This window comes from Chelonoidis abingdonii, chromosome 22, assembly GCF_003597395.2.
Source record: "Chelonoidis abingdonii isolate Lonesome George chromosome 22, CheloAbing_2.0, whole genome shotgun sequence".
Taxonomy (NCBI): Eukaryota; Metazoa; Chordata; order Testudines; family Testudinidae; genus Chelonoidis; species Chelonoidis abingdonii.
In genome coordinates this window covers 20,527,763-20,546,309 of record NC_133790.1, presented here as the reverse complement: position 1 = coordinate 20,546,309, position 18,547 = coordinate 20,527,763, and the positions used below count along the sequence as shown (strand labels likewise).

The 18,547-nt window shown below is 40.2% G+C and overlaps 1 protein-coding gene across 8 annotated transcripts in view; it reads right to left on the bottom strand.

The window, feature by feature from the left end:
- CABIN1 (calcineurin binding protein 1) overlaps window positions 1-18,547 on the bottom strand; it is a 222,795-nt gene that overhangs the window by 113,351 nt on the left and 90,897 nt on the right. For all 8 annotated transcript variants that reach the window (XM_032801282.2, XM_075060054.1, XM_075060057.1 and 5 more), the window contains one exon: window positions 8,865-8,978. In XM_032801282.2, the coding sequence (XP_032657173.1) occupies window positions 8,865-8,978 (114 nt within the window). The remainder of the gene's footprint in view (window positions 1-8,864; window positions 8,979-18,547) is intronic.

The window sequence follows — 18,547 nt, the reverse complement described above, 5'->3', positions numbered from 1 at the left end:
CATCAAGGCTAAGCAAACAAGCCTTACTTGCTGTTCGTCAAGGCAGCAGAGCATAGTACAAAAAGATCTCACTCACAGCTGCTCAAGGGCTAACGAATTAGGTAACAGAACAGGACATCTTGAGATACAGACCTGTAGTCTCACAGTAAAATTTAAAAGGAGACAGCACTACCCTGTTTATTTCTTTTCATATACTGCTCTCACTCATTTCATAAATAATTCCACCAGGAATATGCATGATTTATAAAATGTCTGGAAGAGCAAGTTGGCAAGATCCCTACTAAAATCTTTGAGCTGCTAGCTCTCATTCTCACACAATGGTTGTTTGTATATGTAAAATTAAATCAGCTACAATTTCAGCAGCTCTGAATCTTCCATAGGAGAAGAGATTAAAAACAGTAGGACTATTCACTTTGGAAGAAAATGGTATCTAAACAGTGAATCATATTGAGAAAGCCACTCAGGCATTCGTTTTAACCTTTCCTATGATGAGAGCAAAAGAACACTCTATATCAAGGGTATACAAGAAAGCTTTTCTCAGTATTCTTTCCCTTTTTTCATGGGGGTGTAAATACTTTAAGCAACATTGTTAACCTGTGGAGATCACTGCTGCAGGATACTGAGTTCAGTAAGATTAAAAATATTTGACATATGAATAAGATTAGTGAGAGAGAAGCTTTGGACAATTGCCTATTTTTATGGGATTCTGTAAAATTCTATTTTGTTACCACCTTGTCCTATTCAACATATATGTGATGCTATTAAGGAGGATAGTGGGTTGTAAAGATATCAGTACATGGTAGATGGCATGCAGCTCTGTATCTCCTTTTTGCCAGACCCAGATGATCCAGCACATTTGCTTTCCTAGTGCTTGGCCAAGGTAGAGACTTGGCTGAGAGTAAACTGACTGAAGCTTAACTCAAACAAGATAGATGTTGGATTTTCAGGGTATGGTGGGAGGGGTGATTCTTATTCCAATTATGAAAGGAGTTTTTCAAATGATTCACAATTTAAAGATTCGAACATTATTCGTTCTTGGAATCTCGGTGGCATTGGTGGCTTTTTTCATCTATATCAAAGTAACTATAACCATTTCTCTTGGATCTGGATTTTGTCACTTGCTTGCATGTCTTCTATGCTGGATTACTACAATTTGCTTTACATGGTAATCCCCCTGAAGAGAACTAGGAAGATACAGATGGTGCAGAATGCCATTGTCAGTTATGCTGAATTAGCCTCAAGATTAATATTACGCCTATTCAATAATAGTACTAACTTTTTATTTGCATGTAGGTGTGTCACGAAGTCCCCACGCGATGCACTGAAACTGCTCCCTATCAAGTCAGTCAGGACTCTGGTGAAGTCTCCTCTCTGGTGAACTAGAGCTACTGGTGCAAGAAGTGAAGCCGGATATTATAGGGATAACAGAAACATGGTGGAATAGTAGTCATGACTGGAGTACAGGTATTGAAGGCTATGTGCTGTTTAGGAAAGACAGAAATAAAGGCAAAGGTGATGGAGTAGCATTGTATATTGATAATGAGGTTAACTGTAAAGAAATAAGAAGTGATGGAATGGATAAGACAGTCTGTCTGGGCAAAAATCACACTGGGAAAGAAAGCTACTAGAGCCTGCCCTGAGATAGTGCTTGGGGTGTGCTACAGACCGCTGGGATCTGATTTGGATATGGAAAGAGACCTCTTATGTTTTTAATGAAGTAGAAACAATGGGGAATGGTGTCTCATGGGCGATTTAACTTCCGATAGAGACTGGAAGGACAAGTGCTAGTATATAGGGCTCAATTTTTCTGGCGGGCTGCTATGATTTTCCCAGTAGTGAAGAACACAAGAGGGTCTTTTACTTTTTTTTTTTTCTTTTTTTTTTTTTTTTTGATTGGTTTGTGAGTTGGAGGTGCTCGTTAGAGATGGTTGTAGGACACGTTGGTTCGAGTGATATGAGCTATCCAGTCCAACTAGATGGAGGATAAACAAAATAGATCTGAACTAGGGTTTTTGACTTCAAAAGGGTACTTTAAAATTAAGGAATTGTTATGAGGGTTGGACTGACAGAATAGTGGATTTAAGGCGAAGGAGCTGGAACTTAGTTTGTAGTCGAAGCTGCAGAGCTATCAGAAGCTGCCAGCAAGGGGAAAAACACTAGGCCGGAGTTGCGACCAAGCTGGATGAGCAAGCATCTCAGAGGTGATTAGAAGAGAGAAAGCTCCAGGTGAAGACTGGGGATTGCAAGCAAGACTTAGTGAGGTCGAACTGTAGGATAACTGCGAAGCTAAAGCCAGTAGAGTTGGCTTTGCAAAGGCAATTAAACATAGTGAAAGGTTCTTAGCCATCAATAAGAAGAAACAAAGAAGAGAGTGAACCGCGTTCACTGAGATGGCACGTGGTTAAGGCTACATGGCATGGCCAGATAGTCTATAAATACTTTGCTAGTCTTTATGAGATATGAGGTTTGGGATAATGAAGGTGCAAATGAATGGGTCGGAGTGATATTACACACTCGAAAAGAAGCCACTGACAGCTCAATGGACAATCGGGGGCCAGGTACTCGTTACCCAAGTATTAAAGGAATACTTGAATTGCAGCCTATTTGCAGAATTTTTAATGAAGTACTCGGAGAGTCTCATGTAGTAGGGCCCAGCACTGCTAAACAAAGACAAGTTGTACCGTGACTGAGAGACTTGCTAACATAGTTCTATTTTAAAGGGAAAATGTGATCCGGAGTAAATATAGGCTGTTAGTTTGACTTCTGTGTATGAGGTCTTGAAAATTTAGGGAGAGCGTTAAGGACTTGAGGCATCTGGTATTGGGACAAATTACAACATGGTTGACAAAGGTAGATCGCCTGCCTTTAACACCTGGATCTCTCTTTGAGAGGTAACAGCTGTATTTAGACAAAGGATGCAGTAGATCTAATTTACCTCGATTTCAGTAGGCCTTTGACACAGTGCAATGGATATTAGTAATGGCAAGATGGGGATCAGTGATTGAGAGATGATCGAATGGTTAAAGAGGGCACCACGGTCTACTGACGGTGAATGTAGGCTGGAAGAGGTTATAGTGGAGTCCTCAGGACGGTTTTGGGACCACATTTATTTTACTTTTATTATTACCGTGGCCCAAGAAAGAATGTGCTATAATTGCGGTGACACAAAGTTAGGGGTTTGCTAACACAGAGAGGACCGGGGAGTTGGATGACCTTGTAAATGGAAGTAATAGTAATAGGTATGATTTAATGTGAAAGTGCAGTCATGCTTTCGGGTTAATCTAGAATTTTATGTTATAATGACCCATCATGGAAGTACAGAGAGGAGAAGACCTTGGAGTATTGGTTGTCGGGTGACATATGAGCTGCATGTGATATGCGTTACAAAAGTAATGCAGTTTTAGATTGCTCGCGCGAATGGTATTGCGAAGATAGGCGTGTTAGTTGTTATTAGATGGTAGAGACTTCTTGGATCGTGTGCAGTTTGGCGTTCTCCATGTAGAGGATGATTAAACTGACAGGATTCAGGCCGGGCTATGGTGATCGAGGAATGAAAACCTGTCGTTGAAGGAGACTGCAAAGGCTGTGGTTGTTTAGGCTACCAGAGGTTGAGGGGATATGTTGCTCTTTATAATAGTCCGAGGGGAAGGCGAGATATATTAGGGAGGGAGGAATTATTGCTTAGTTCCAATGTGGGACACAAGACACTGGTATAACTGGAACTAGGAGTACTCGAATTAGGCAAGGTTTCACCTCAGAGGAGTAGTCTGAGCCTCAAGGGAAGTAGTGAGGTGCAAAACATATCCTTTTTTTTATTTTTCATTTATGGCTTTTAAGCACTAGTTGATAGTTTATGGAAGGTGTGCTGATGGGATAGCTTTTGGCATTAATTTGGCAATTATCTTTGTTATCAGCAGGTAAAGTATGCCAGTGGTATGTGCGGCGTTATATGGATGGATCTGACTTACTGCAGGGAATTCTTTCCGGTGTGCGGGTGCGTCCTTGCCAATGTGGGTTTAGCTGATCGCATATTTGGGTCGGGAGGAATTTTCCTCCAGGGCGTTGGCAGGCCTAGGTTTTTCGCTCTCCTCTGGCAGGTGGGGGGTCACTTGCTGGAGAATTCTTGCAGCTGAGTCTTCAAACTACTAAATTTGGGATTCCGTAACTAGACATAGGTTAGGGTTTTGTTATAGAAGTGGTGGGTAGGTTGTGCCTGCTTTGTGCGGAGTCAGATTAGATGATTATAATGGTCCTTCTGCCTTAAGTCTATGGTCTATGCGCGACTGTCTTCAGGCAGCTCACCGGTCACTTCTGGGTCTGACCTTGGAGCATTCAGCATCCTCTGCCCCTCCGTGCACTTCCCACAGCGAGTCCACACAGGGAAGTCACAGGGTCCTGCACCCCAACTTCGCAGTCAGATGTGACTCTTAGCCAGCCAGTAAAACAGAGGTTTATTCAATGACAGGAACATGGTCTAAAACAGAGCTTGTAGGTAACAGAGAACAGGACCCCTCAGCTGGGTCCATCCTGGGGGGGCAGTGAGCCAGACACCCACGTCTGCACTCACTCCTCGTCCCCAGCCAGCTCCAAACTGAAATCCCCTCCAGCCCTCCTTCTCTGCTGAATTCCTTTCCGGGGCCAGGAGGTCACCTAACCTCTCTGTTCTCCCACACCTTTAGCATCTCCTTGCAGGGGGGAAGGGCGCAGGCTATTAGTTGCCAGGAGACAGAGTGTCAGCCATTTATGCATGCTGGAGACTTAAGAAATGCATAGAGGAAACTGAGGCACCCACATAGTATTCAGGGGAAACATTAAGAACAGTCCCACTTCGTCACAAGATGTTAGGGTATTAGTGCTGATCTATAAACCCTCAAATGGCTTACATTATAGCTCTCTAAGACACTCCCCACCCTAGCGTGCCATCATGGCAGTTGAGAGACGCTGGGGCATTTGAGTTGAGAGTCCCTAGATTTAAACAGCTCATCGCTGGAGACAGCATCCTAAATGAGGGCTCTTAACTGGCACAGGCACACCAATAGCAGAAGCAAAGTCTTAGTGGAGTCTGTTGTCCTTTAGACAGGATCATCACTTTTCTAATGCTACTTTTTCAGGGTTGTGTTGAGTTGGAGCACAGCTTCCTTTTGGAGACTATATTCTTATTATAACGTTTAAGTTGTTAATAATGTACGAACATACTAAACTGTGGAATTTATTCAATTTTGTAATTTAAAATTTTTACTGAATATGCAAATGTATAATATCTAGGATAAAATTAACAAGGTTATCATTTCTCATTCTTCAGAGCATAAACAGATCATTATCTGGGGTCAGGAAGAAATTTCCCTCACATGGCACAGCACCATACAATTCGGGACATTATGGGGGTTTATACCTTCCTTTGAAGTACCTCACACTAGCATTCATAAACTAGATACCAAATTAGGTGGACCACTCACCTCTTTTTAAACAGTAAATCCCTGTTTTTGAGTAGAAATCAATTCTGACACAAATTGCACAGTTCCCTCCTGACTGGTTCTTCCAGTCTGTTTAGTGCAGTCATTGAGATTTGATCCCTCAAGGTGCTGAATGCTCCACTCCCGATCCACCAGTGCACATGGTTAACTTTAAGCATGCAAACAGTCCAATTGACTTCTTTAGGAACACTCATGTGATTAAAGCTAAGCATGAAGCAAGAAGAATGAAATATTTAATGCCTCTTTTGCTTCAGTCTTCACTAAAGAGGTTAATTATGACCAGATACTTAGCACAAGTTACATTAACAAAGGAGGAAGGAACACAAACCAGAAGAGGGAAAGAACAGATTAAAGAATATTTAATAAAATTTGATGCATTTAAGTCAGGAAGGGCTGATGAAATCAATCTTAAGGAACTAGCTGAACCAAACATTGAACCGTGAGCGATTATCTCTGAGAACTCATGGAGCAGGAGTGATGTCCCAGAAGTCTGGAGAAGGGCAAACAGAGTACATATCTTTAAAAAGGGGAACAAAGAGGACCTGGGGAATTACAGACAAGTTAGCCTAACTTTGATAACTGGAAAGATAATGAAACCAATTATTAAGCAATCAGTTTGTAAGGACCTAGAGGATAGTAAGGTAATAAGTAAGAGCCACCATGGATTTGTCAAGAACAAATCATGCCAAACCAACCTAATTTCCTTCTTTGACAGGGTTAGTGGCCTAGTGAATGAGGGAAAGCTATAAATATGATACATCTTGATTTTAGTGAGGCTTTTGACATAGTCTCAATGACATTTTGATAAGCAAAGTAGAGAAATATGGTCTAATTGAAATTATTGTAAGATGAGTACATAACTATTCTTTTAAGTACAGGTTTTCAACCAGTTATCTATGTTTCGCTGCCAAACTGGGAGTATGTATTTAGTGGGGTCCCATATGAGTCTATCTTTAATTAATGACAGATAACGGAATGTTGTATGTAAAACATGGGAGGTAATTGTCCTGCTCTACTCAGCCCTGGTAAGGCCTCAGCGGGAGTACTGTGTCCAATTCTGAGCACCACACTTTAAGAACATGTGGACAAACTGGAAAGAATCCAGATGAGACCTACAAAAATGATAAAAGGTTTAGAAAACCTGACCTATAAGGACAGCTTAAAACACTGGGCATGTTTAATCTTGAGAAAGGAAGACTGAGGGGCGACCTGATAAAAGTCTTTAAATGTGTTGAAGGCCGTTATATAGGGGACTGGATTTGGAACACAAAATGATCAGCTTCATCTGAAGAAAGGGAGATTTAGATCAGGTATTAGGAAAAACTTTCTAATTAGAAGGCTAGTTAACCACTGGCATATGCTTCCAAGGGAGGTTGTGGAATCCCAGTCTTTGGAGGTTTTTAAAAACAGGTTAGACAAACACCTGTCAGGGACAGTCTAGGTATACTTGGGCCTGCCTAGGGTGACCAGATGTCCCGATTTTATAGGGACAGTCCCGATTTTTTGGGGCTTCGTCTTATATAGGTGCCTATTACCCCTCACTCCTGTCCCGATTTTTCACACTTGCTGTCTGGTCACCCTAGTCCTGCTTCAGTGCAGGCTGATGGACTAAATGACCTCTTGAGGTCCCTTCCAGCCCTATATTTCTATGATTCTATATGCTTAACCACTTTGCTAGATCAGAGCAAGAGTGTTCAATAGTTTGCAGGACTAAGCAACAGAACAAGATTTTTGTAGGAAAAGCAGGCAGGCACTGCAGGAGAATAGCATCATATACAGGCACATGCTCACCAACTACATCACAACTGCTAAGTCTACACCCTCCCAGACATGGCAGTGTTCATAACAAAAACCTCTCTTCAGGAGTAGAGGGGGAGATGGAATTTAAGACTGGACCATGATACGGTTTTGAAACACTTGAAATTTCATTTAATATTCTTCCAGTAGATTACAGAGGGAGAAGGGCACATACTATACATCAAAAGAAACTTGTGCAGAAGGGACAGAGGCAGGGATAGCTCAGTGGTTTGAGCATTGGCCTGCTAAACCCAGGGCTGTGAGTTCAATCCCTGAGGGGGCTGTTTAGGGATCTGGGGCAAAAATCTGTCTGGGGATTGGTCCTGCTTTGAGCACAGGGTTGGACTAGATGACCTCCTGAGGTCCCTTCCAACCTGGATATTCTATGAGGACTACTGAGAACAGAATGCACAAAACACTAAATGGTCTTCAGAAGAGAGCTTTTTGTTTGTTTTAAACAAATGCAAAGCAAAAATCAATTCTTATGAGAAAATTGTTTTGTACAAGAAACTATAATATTAAACAGTGATAGCAAACACTGAGCATTGTAAAGACACCTTGGCTACATATGTACAGACAGCTAGTTTGCCGTACAGTGAGACTCTGCTAGAGACTAGGCTTCATGAAATTACCTAGAACTCCTGTTCTTGCTGACAAAGTAGCTCATGTTTAGATACAGTACTTCAGTACTCTCCCCAAACCTCAAAAATTCTTTGAACAAATGGTACTATTTTTGGTTGTTCAAAAAAGTGCAAAAGGACTTACCCAAGTGAGAGAGAGAGCGCGCATGCACATGCAGAAATGTTTAAAATTCTAATTCTGTTCAGTTTTCATCCCAGCAGCATTTAGTGACCATCATATGATGGCAAGTCACTGATTCTCCCACCCCCATTCATGTTAATACTGTAAGATGATAGCTTCTCAAGCTTATAAGGCAGGGGTGGCCTGAGCCTGAGAAGGAGCCAGAATTTACCAATGTACATTGCCAAAGAGCCACAGTACTATGTCAGCAGCCCCTATCAGCTCCCCCACCCCACTCCCAGTGCCTCCCACCCACCGGCAGCCTCCCCATCAGTGCCTCCCGTTCCCTCCCTGCACTTCCTGATCAGCTGTTTTGTGGCAGCAGGAGGCTTGGGGGAGGGGGCTGAAGGGGGAGCCAACGAGGGCACTGCAGCCTCAGGGGAGGGGGCGGGAAAGGGGGAGTGGGGGCAGGGCTTGTGGCAGAGAGCCAAGGGTTGAGCAGCGAGCACCCCCCAGCACACTGGAAAGTTGGTGTCTGCAACTCCAGCCCTGTAGACGGTGCCTACACAAGGAGCAGCATATTAATTTCTGAAGAGCTGCATGTGACTCCGGAGCCACAGGTTGGCCACTTCTGTTATAAGGAATAAGCACTATGCATGCATCCTCTTAGATGGGACAACACTGAAAAACTTCGCTGTAGTACAAATCCATCTTCTCCTTTGCCCTCTGTGTTGCCCCTTCGACCCTCTCTTGTTAAATTCTCCCATCATTCTCTCTCAACAAACCTTCCATATGAGAAGCAGGTGTTAAAATGTCCAAGTACTGATATGTTTGTCAACAATATTAACTTACATTGAAGAAATTAGTCTTGTTCCTCTCACAGAAGAGACCCTGTGCTGGCATGTGCTTCAGTTGCTGCCATGGGATACTGCTGCCTAGCAACACATCTCGGGCCCACTGGAGGTTCTACAGAAGCAAGCAAGAAAGAAAAAGAGTAGGAGACAGAGGAACGGTTTGTTAATGCAGGTAAAAGTACAAAACATCCTCTTGCTTTTATTTATACATTACCAGCTATAATTTTTCCAGAGAGATCTGTCTAATGGCAGCCAGACTTAATTCAGCTAATATTTGTGCATTTTGGGCACTAATGTAATTGAGAGGTTAGATTATCCCATCTCCCCCAAAAAACTCTTACACAGAAAACATGGTGGTTTAACAGCACAAGCCCTAAGACTGACTGGCCCTGGCACTAGGCAGAGAATTACTCAATCCCTCATAACCTTCACATTCAGTCTCATATCCTCATATTTTGCACTGACTTAAAGTCATTTTTGTGCTTCCTCAATGCCACTGAAATCTGTTTTCATTTCCTGTCACTTACAGCACCCTCAGTTGCACACACATTTTCTACCTGTTTTTTAAAAAAATGACTATATGGGTTTTTTAATGGAATAATTGTCATAATTTCATTAACCAATCTAAAAGGATTAGATAGCAACCAAACTCAGAACAAAAAGTCACTAATTTCTAATACCAATTTCTTGTCCACAAATACTGAACAGCCAGCCAGAGCTCTTGAATATTTAGCAGTTTCCTTGTCAGCACTTTTTTTGATTGCCTAGGATGTGTGTCTGTGTGCCTAACCACTATACTTCAATGCACTACACTAGCAAACCCTGTTAGCCCTAAAAATGAGAGACCAGGTCAGAGAATGAAATGTTCATCTTTCAGATGGCAAGAAAGCTCATAATTGCCCTGTCCACTAAAGCCTGGTCTACAGATTTTTTTTATTTTATTTTTTTAAATTGTTATTACTATTTTGGTTAGGGGTCTTTGTTTTTTTTTTTTAAACTGAAATAATTATACCAGTACAACCACTCGTGTGGGCACATTCATACCATTATAAAGGTGCCTTAAATGAATGTAGCTTATTCCCCCTTTTTCCTCAGGGGAATAAGCTATTCGGCTATACACAACTTTATACTGGTATAACTGTGTCCACACTAGGTATGTTGTAACACCTTAGCTATACGAGTAAAGTTAAAGGAGTACACCTTGTGTGTGTAGATAAGCCATACATTGGGTTTATAAGTTAAGAAATTAGGGCCTGGTCTGGCAAGCACCCCATTCACATCCTGATTTACACACAAAAATTTAACATGTGAGAATAAGAAATATTCTTGAGAGTAAGAACTTGCAGGATCAGTCTCCTAAGGAAGAAAAAGTTATGATTCAATAGAACTCAATGTCTGACATGAACATATGAATATGAAAGCTTTTATCAAGCCTTTATCTGGTTAGAAGAACAGCAGCTGTTGGCCCTTGGCAAAACATGCCACCCAAGAGTACTAACAGAAGGGACAATTATTAATTGTAAAGTTTCACTGACAAGCTAAATCTTTGGTTTACTTCTACTTTTTCTTCAATCATTCCATGATTTCCTTAGCAGTTGAGCACTGGGTTTTTTTTCCCCTCAGAGCACTAGAGCTGTAGAGCAAACAAAAGGCAGAGAACAAGGAAGAGAATGCAGTGATCTCTCGAGAGGCACGTGACAATGCTATAACCTGCCTGTGGTGTTCTTTCTGTGGACCTGGGAGCTGCATGTATAAACCATAAATCTGATTAACCCAGGTATATCCTGCAACTGTTTTCTGGTTATGATACTACCTTAACTTTTTTCCTCTTGATCTATCTTCTGCAGCCATTACTGATTTTTTCTAGACTGATTTTTACCTTATTTCTCTGCTGATTTTCCTTTCCATCCTGTCAGTGTTTGTTGAAATATGCACAACTCATGTATAAACTCTATCTAGTTGTAAACTCTTTCAGTCCTTCAGTTACAGTAATCATGCAGAAACCCTCCACGTCATTTCAGAATTGGAGTCTCACCTCTGAACAGGTTACTGTTTCTAGAATCAAGTGGAACAATGCATCATGTTGGAAATGCCAATCAGCTGCTGGCTGTCAGATTGTTAGAAATTAGGGAAAAACAGATATTGGGCCTCTGTAATTACAGCATCTGACACTGGACAGAATTTGGAGAGCTTATCTTGAGTATGAGACAAATGCACATTACTTTACAAACTCCATTAGGCATTTTCTGGCTTTTATGAGGACCAGTACACATATTTATTACCACAGAGACATATGAATAATAAAAGGTTCCCTGGTGTTATGACTGGAAAATAAAATGCTTTAACTCACCATGCTCTCTCTCCATAGCACTGTTTTCTGCAATTTACACCATAACCATGCACTGACTTTTTTGATATAAAATCTGTAAAGCCTTTTAAAAGTTACAGACAGTAGAAAACCAAAGCTATAAAAGAAGCTATACAAAAAAGGGCCTACTCCTGCTTTTATTGAAAAAAAAAATGGCAAAACACTCATTGACTTCAGCATGGTGAAGGATTGGTCCTAAAGTTGTATTGCTATCAGAAAATTTATAAAAGTGCAACAATTTATTATCATGGATTAGACTGATTGTCATATTGAGGTGGATATACCGTAATTACATTTAGAATATGATCAGAGAGAAGGTAACTTTTCTTTTAAAGTTTCTCCCTTGCCCATTTCATCTGAAGGCTTCTATAATATATCATTTACACAGCAGTGCTATTATCTGACCACGGTGTCTGATGTTTCAGGATACACTAATTTTTAAGGTGTTGCGATCGCGTGAATCTTGTCTTAAAATTTACTCTTGTAGAACCTAAAATAATTGATGGCAACATCTCTCACAAGACATGCTTTACAGAACACCTCCTGGTTTTCCAGTGAACTGTGAAAGACACATTTATTGCCAGATTCTGCTCTGCATTAAGATTGCTTTGCACTGCTATGGTGGTGCAAAACAATACTAAAGTCAACTTAACTGGTCACTTGAGAATTCCTCCAATTTAGGAGATCCTGGGCTGGCACCGAGCCAGCATACTGGCTCCTAGGTCACCTTCTATGTCTCTCCCACATCTCCTGATACAGGAATCATAGCTAGAAAAAAGGAGCTGGGGATAAGGTTGCTTTATGCCCTGGCAATCGTCACGCAACAACTGCCTCTGGGGCTACTGGCAGTAGTCTTAAGTGGCTGTGAGCTATGCCAGGGACTTCCCAGTACCAATATGCCCCCAAAATCAGGGGCTGGAGGCCTCACCAAGGGCCCCTTGCATTATTCTCCTCCTTAGCCACACCATATTGAGATCTAGCCCAACAATATGGAAATTCCAAAATGAACAGTTCATTTACTGCTTTTGGTAGTAAAACAGAGATGCCACGTGAACAATAACTAAACTCACAGTTTGTTTTGTGTGATGTTTGTGGCCATTCTGTTCTGAATGAAGTCAGCATACAGCACAAGTGATAATTATTACAATCAACTCTTCACATCTCTCAAGAAGCAAACACATGAATACTTTTTATGCTGTTCTCACACATCAAATGCAAAAAAAACCCAACAAAAAACAAAAAAAAGCTGTGAATGGAGCCGGGAAACAACAAACCTAGTGTTTCCTGTCCACTTCATATCTGGGCTTTCCCTTTCAGATATATCTGCCTGTTTTTCTATCTATGGTATTTAACAGCACCAGCCAACATAGTAAAGTAAGTGCTTTAAGTTTGATCTTAAACTCCACTTCTGTTTACTCTAAATGCTGGCAACGCCCATCATAGATTTTATTTTCCCTAATAGGTCAGTCTACACCTTCCAAGCCCAAAACTGTCACTTTTGCAATGTCAGCTCTCTATTGATTTATGAACTGTAACTACACTGGGTTGCAGTCACATCAAAAAACTGCCTTCCTCTTAAGAACAAGACATCAACATTTGGCTACCTAGCAGAGAACGTAAGAAGACTGCTGTATTATTTTACACTTCAAAGATATTTTGGCAGCGAAAAGACTCTCTCATAAATGACTGAGTCTGTAAAAGCAGCCTATCAAACAACAGAACAATGGGGCAGCCCATGTTTCAGTGGTTAGTGCTTCACACTGCTCCTGGAAAGACACAGAGTTCAAGGCTAAATAAGGCCAAAAAAAGCCAAGAGTTTAATTATTGTACTTTCTGCTTTGCTTGCATGCATCTGTTTCAATCCAATCTGTGATGATCTGAGGTGTATGACAGTGATATGCAATCTCAGGGCATCTCAGCGCACACGAACGTGTGGATTTTTACTTACAGTCAAAAAAACCCTCAATCAAATATTTTTAACAAACAGAAACAGAAAAGCTACCATCATAAGGCTATAACCTTATATATAAAATCCCAGGCCTGAATGACTCTTTAGAGGTGGCTTATTGATATATTCCTGAAACTAGGATTTACACCAGATACTTTGACAGATCTGTAACTGCAGTGGCATGCTCTTGTGCTGCTCATGTAGTGTATGATATATGTATGTAGAGAAATCTCTGTATTAACTATCTCTATAAATCTTTATAACATTGCACTGTGTTATTTTGTATTAAGTATCTTTCTATATTAAGTATCTTTATGACATTGCATCTTGCATGATGTTATTTTGTATTTCATATGACTTGGCATTGTGCCTCTCTCATACAACTTTGTATTAGAAAATTGGTAGAAAACTTTGTATCAAATGTTATAGCCCCTAAGGATAGTATAGTTACCCCAAGTGAAAGAAACATGTGCCTTTTTGCTAGAAGTAGAATAAAATCTCACCCCCTCCCCCACTCTGTAATCAATTGCCCCATTGACTGAATGAGGTGTGAATGAGTGAGGCTTGGAAGACACCCACCTCCAGACAGCTACAACAGTTAAAGAGGGAATGGAAGCCAGAGCAAAGGACAATACAACTTGTCAAGTGGGCCCAATAAAGAAAAGCAGACATATTGACGACCTCAGGGATTAGAAGCAAGCACCTTCTTTAGAAAACGCCCTCTTTGAGCAGCATTGGGACAACACCCAGAAAAAAAAGCAGCACAAAGCACAGACCAACGGACACAGACCCAGATTTTGAATCTGGTCTGGATTTGCATAAGAGGGAAGCTGCTATAAATACAAGGTGTCTTGCAGAAGGACCCTGGGTCTCGTCTTGTCACCATCGGAGCATCGATCCGGATCGGCAGAAGCCCGGCTCCACCCCTCCCCCATCTAACTCACCTGGCCAGTGCAGTTAAGGGGAGCAACTAGTTGGTAACAACAGCAAGACGGAGTGTGTGTGTGTGTGTGTGTGTGTGTGTGTGTGAATGCATGACTGTAATATATCATATGCATATGATAGAGTATTAATTAATACCTGTATTACTAATAAATGTAGCGTTTTGCCTTAATCCCCCTGAAAAGATCCCGTATAGTACTTTGAGTACAACATGTACACTGAATATATTATTCGTAGAGAAATCCACATATTTTGCAAAGTGATTATGATGATCTAGCCTAAAGCAAAAAACGGTCATCCAGACAAATAATGAAATTTTTTCAGTAATCTTCACACAACTGTACGTAATGGGAGTAAAGGGTATAGCTAAGGATGCTCCACTGTCCTTATCCTTAAATCAGGATAATCAGTAATACCCAGTTAATACACTTGAGTGGATCTCAACTCACTGGTTTCAAAGGCTCTGCTCTGCTTACTTTTTTAACTGATGGAGTCATTAGGAGCGGAAGAAGGGATCCACAACAAAGCAAAAGGGATTTATTCATACCGGTTTGAAGCACTGGATTTAACTGTGACTCAGACCAATTATAAAGAGCTGTTTACAGTTCAACAATCACCTCCCACTCCCTCACCACTCCAAGATTCAAAGGCAGGCTAATGGACAGAGTACAGTCCCTTGCAGAACTGTTTTCCTGTATTACTAAGACGGACAAGGAGACTACCATAAACATCACCCTACTAGAAATCTGAGTCACCTCACAAGTGTGTACCTCTTAACGCTAATGTGTCAAAGGCCACCTTTCCACAACTCGGGAACCACAGGAATAGTGGCTGTGAGTTGCACAAAATGATCCGCTACTTCCTACCCCTCTCAATTATTTTTAAATGTCTGTTTCACTGCCAATGCTTGTAATTATTATAATCATGCAAAAAATATCATGCAAAAATATCACTTTTACTAGTTACAAGAACTAATACTCCTCAAACCGAAGCCCCCAACTCCTCATTTCAGCATATGGCCAGGAGAAGAACTAGAAAGCTCTCACTGAGGACACTGCAGGGTTAGCATCAATCTACAAGCTCTAACAACACTTTCAAATGTTGCTCTTCTTGGTAATTGAGGAAAACGTATTTTCAAGTTTGAGTTTGTTAACGAAGCCTGGAGTTGCCCCTCCTCCACTATGGGAAAATATGTGGCCATGCTCATGATTTTAAAATAGCATTTGTGCAGGTGCATTCCAACGCTTCCCAGAATCATACACTGCACTGCACAAATGACATACAGATTTGAAAACATTCTTACTGTAGTTATATTTTTTATTTTAATACCAGGCTTTTAGGAGCGCAAGACAGCCACTTTTCACATTTGAAATTTGCCATAAATTAATATCCAAATAATGCAACAAATTAAGACTAAGGATTATATCCTATTTTTTTATTTTTTTTTTATTTTTTTTTTACATATTTTTAACTTAAATGGCATATAAACAAACTAGGGCTGTCGATCAATGGCAGTTAAATCACGCAATGAACTCAAAAAATTAACTGCGATAAAAAAATTAATCGTGATTAATCGCAGTTTTAATCACACTGTTAAACAACAGAATACCAATTATAATGTATTAAATATTTTGGATGTTTTTCTACACTTTCATATATATTGTATTCTGTGTTGTAATTGAAATCAATATATTTGAAGACATCCAAAAATATTTAAACAAACAGTAATCTATTATTGTTTAACAGTGTGATTGAGATCAATTTTTTAAATCACATGATTAATCGAGATTATATTTTTAATCCCCTGACAACCCTAAAACAAACAATGTTTCGCTCTTCAAGATATTTTTTGATGTGGAGTGGTATCATGTGTATATATGTGATGGCAGGTAACAGACTGTTGAGTAATCTGAAGGTTCTTTAGAACTTCTGAATATACTCGGAAGAGAAGGCATATTTAATAGGAAAATTCTAGTTCCCCAAGAGAACAACAACATTTCACTTTGCATCAAAGCTATGTATTTTACAAGACCTCATCTCCAATGTACCTTGCTATTTTAAAACTATAATCTACCTTTTTTTGGTCTGTAAACATTTCCCCCTTATTGGTCATTTGTTTGTGACGGTTTCCACTATGTATTCCATGCAGTAGGTTGATACGTTGAGTGGGGCTGTTTTGGTTTTTTTGGAAAGAGAAATTGGGATAAAACCACGGGAAGCACCAATATAACCTATCTGATGGATTTTATTGGATCCCTAGTACTGTTGACATGGGCTGAGATCTACAATATGGCAGGCTTGGAAAGTGCCATTATATTAGGAAAAGTGATGTTACATTATGTGACCTAAGCCCATAGGCCATACAACAGACGTTTTAAAATTAGCTTCCATTGCTAACAGTGATACAAGCTCTGAATAGGTAAGAGAATAATTTTCTGTTTGCAAACAGGTGGCGGTCCAGTTTGTCATTTTTATGAATAACCTCTGGATAGCTCCATTTTATTTAGCAGGTCTTTTCTTATCAAGGACTAACGCTGCAGCATAGATGTAAAAGATGCAGGGGGATGGAGTAGAAGTGAAAGAACCTGGAGGGAGACATTTTGAACTAACGTATGATCAAGCAGTAAATATAGATGATTATTACTAACGATGTACTAACAATTTCTCTGAGCTGTACTGTTTGTGTTGGAAAGAGTTTTAAAGAACAGCACTGATCAGAGAAACTGTTAGCACAACATATTAACACACTTCTGCCAAAACAATGGGGTGCTAATGTAGACCAGTCCATGTAACATCTGCTCCAAAGTCAGGATCGTGGTCATTAGATTTCAAAGTGGAATGGGAATCAACCGTAGCCTTGAACTACACAAGTTTACAATGTCAGAATTTGTTCCTATTGTTTGATGTATGTCCTTTATAGACACTTTTTGACTGAATTCCAAGGCAACTAGCTCAAAGTGCCTTTTTGATTTCACAGCTGTGATGTCATCTTGCAGCAGGAATGTAGCAAAGAACAGTCCCTGAAGCTAACAGAAAGCTAGACCCAGAGCAGCTGTAATATTGGTGTATTACTGGATTTGTACTACAAAGTTCCTGAAAACTGTCAAAACTTCCTACTTCCACAAACTAATTTGACTGCTAAGTACAAAGTCAGTGATGATGAACAACTCAATAGTGGATCATTTTATCAAAGATTCTGGCTTTAAATGACCACTCATGCATTTTATACCATGTCCTGTGGCCTCCTGATGTAACTACGGCTCATATTACATTCTCCTAATGGCAAACAGGTGTTAAAATTGTTAAGCGTTCTGTTAAGGATAGATAATGCATGAGCATTAATAAATTAAAAAACCTAAGGACAGGAAAAAAGCATCTCCTGGGAAAGACATTATAAGAAAGTTATGCCTAAAACTTGCACTAGGAAGAACATTTTATATATACGTTTTTTGTTGTTGTTTTTTACATTTCCTGACTGCCTATGAGTAGGAGAATATTATACCCCTGCCTGGACTGACCCCCACAATATAAGAGAACAATTCACTTTCACTTTCTTTTAGGTAGTCCTTTCTAGCCATATTTGGGAACAAAGCCTAGACTTTTTCCCTGCCCATCTTGTCCTTCCTATTTTATATCCTAGATTTAAGTCATAAAGATCAAATTGTGGCATTGCACTCATTTTTGTGGTAAAAGATGGAAGTCACAAAGAAAGGATTAGGGCTTCACTGCAAGGCAGAGAAGCAGGTTTAGTGGGGGAATAAAACTGGCAGTCAAGTTTGTAGTGAAATAATAGCTTTCAAAAATTCCCCAACCCCCGGTATAAAAGTCCTGTCTAAAAAAAATGTAACAGTTAAACACAGATTAGCTTTGATGACAACATGAGATGAAAAGAAAAAACCATCAAGTAGCAGGCAACATTTTGAGGCAGAAAGGTAGTAAGTGTCCAAACAAAATGTAGAACAGACCTGAAAAGGACTTGGGGAAAAAAGCCTGTGCCTTTACCAACGTCCTGCTTCAGAAAAATCAGCTGTACAAGACACATGACAGAAAAGGGTGAAAAGAACCAGTGCATGAGAAACTTGCTGTTCCATGCACTGTGGAGGCTAGACAATCATCTCTCATGCAAATTTTTGGCAATGGACATAAGTGCTGAACTTCACAACAAGATTTTGTGCATTTTAAAATTATTCTCAGCTCTCTGAAGCCTCACCAGAAATCTATTCAAGCCATACTGCAACTCACCTCTACCTAATCTATTTACCAGGGTTTTCATACCACACTTGTCACCATGGTATCTAAGCGTGCTTCTCACTCCGGCTGTTACTACATATGCTCAAATATATTTTACTTTTTAAATTTATTTATGGGTAAAACTCCCACAAAGCACATAACAGAGGCACATATATCCTAGCTCTTTGGCACT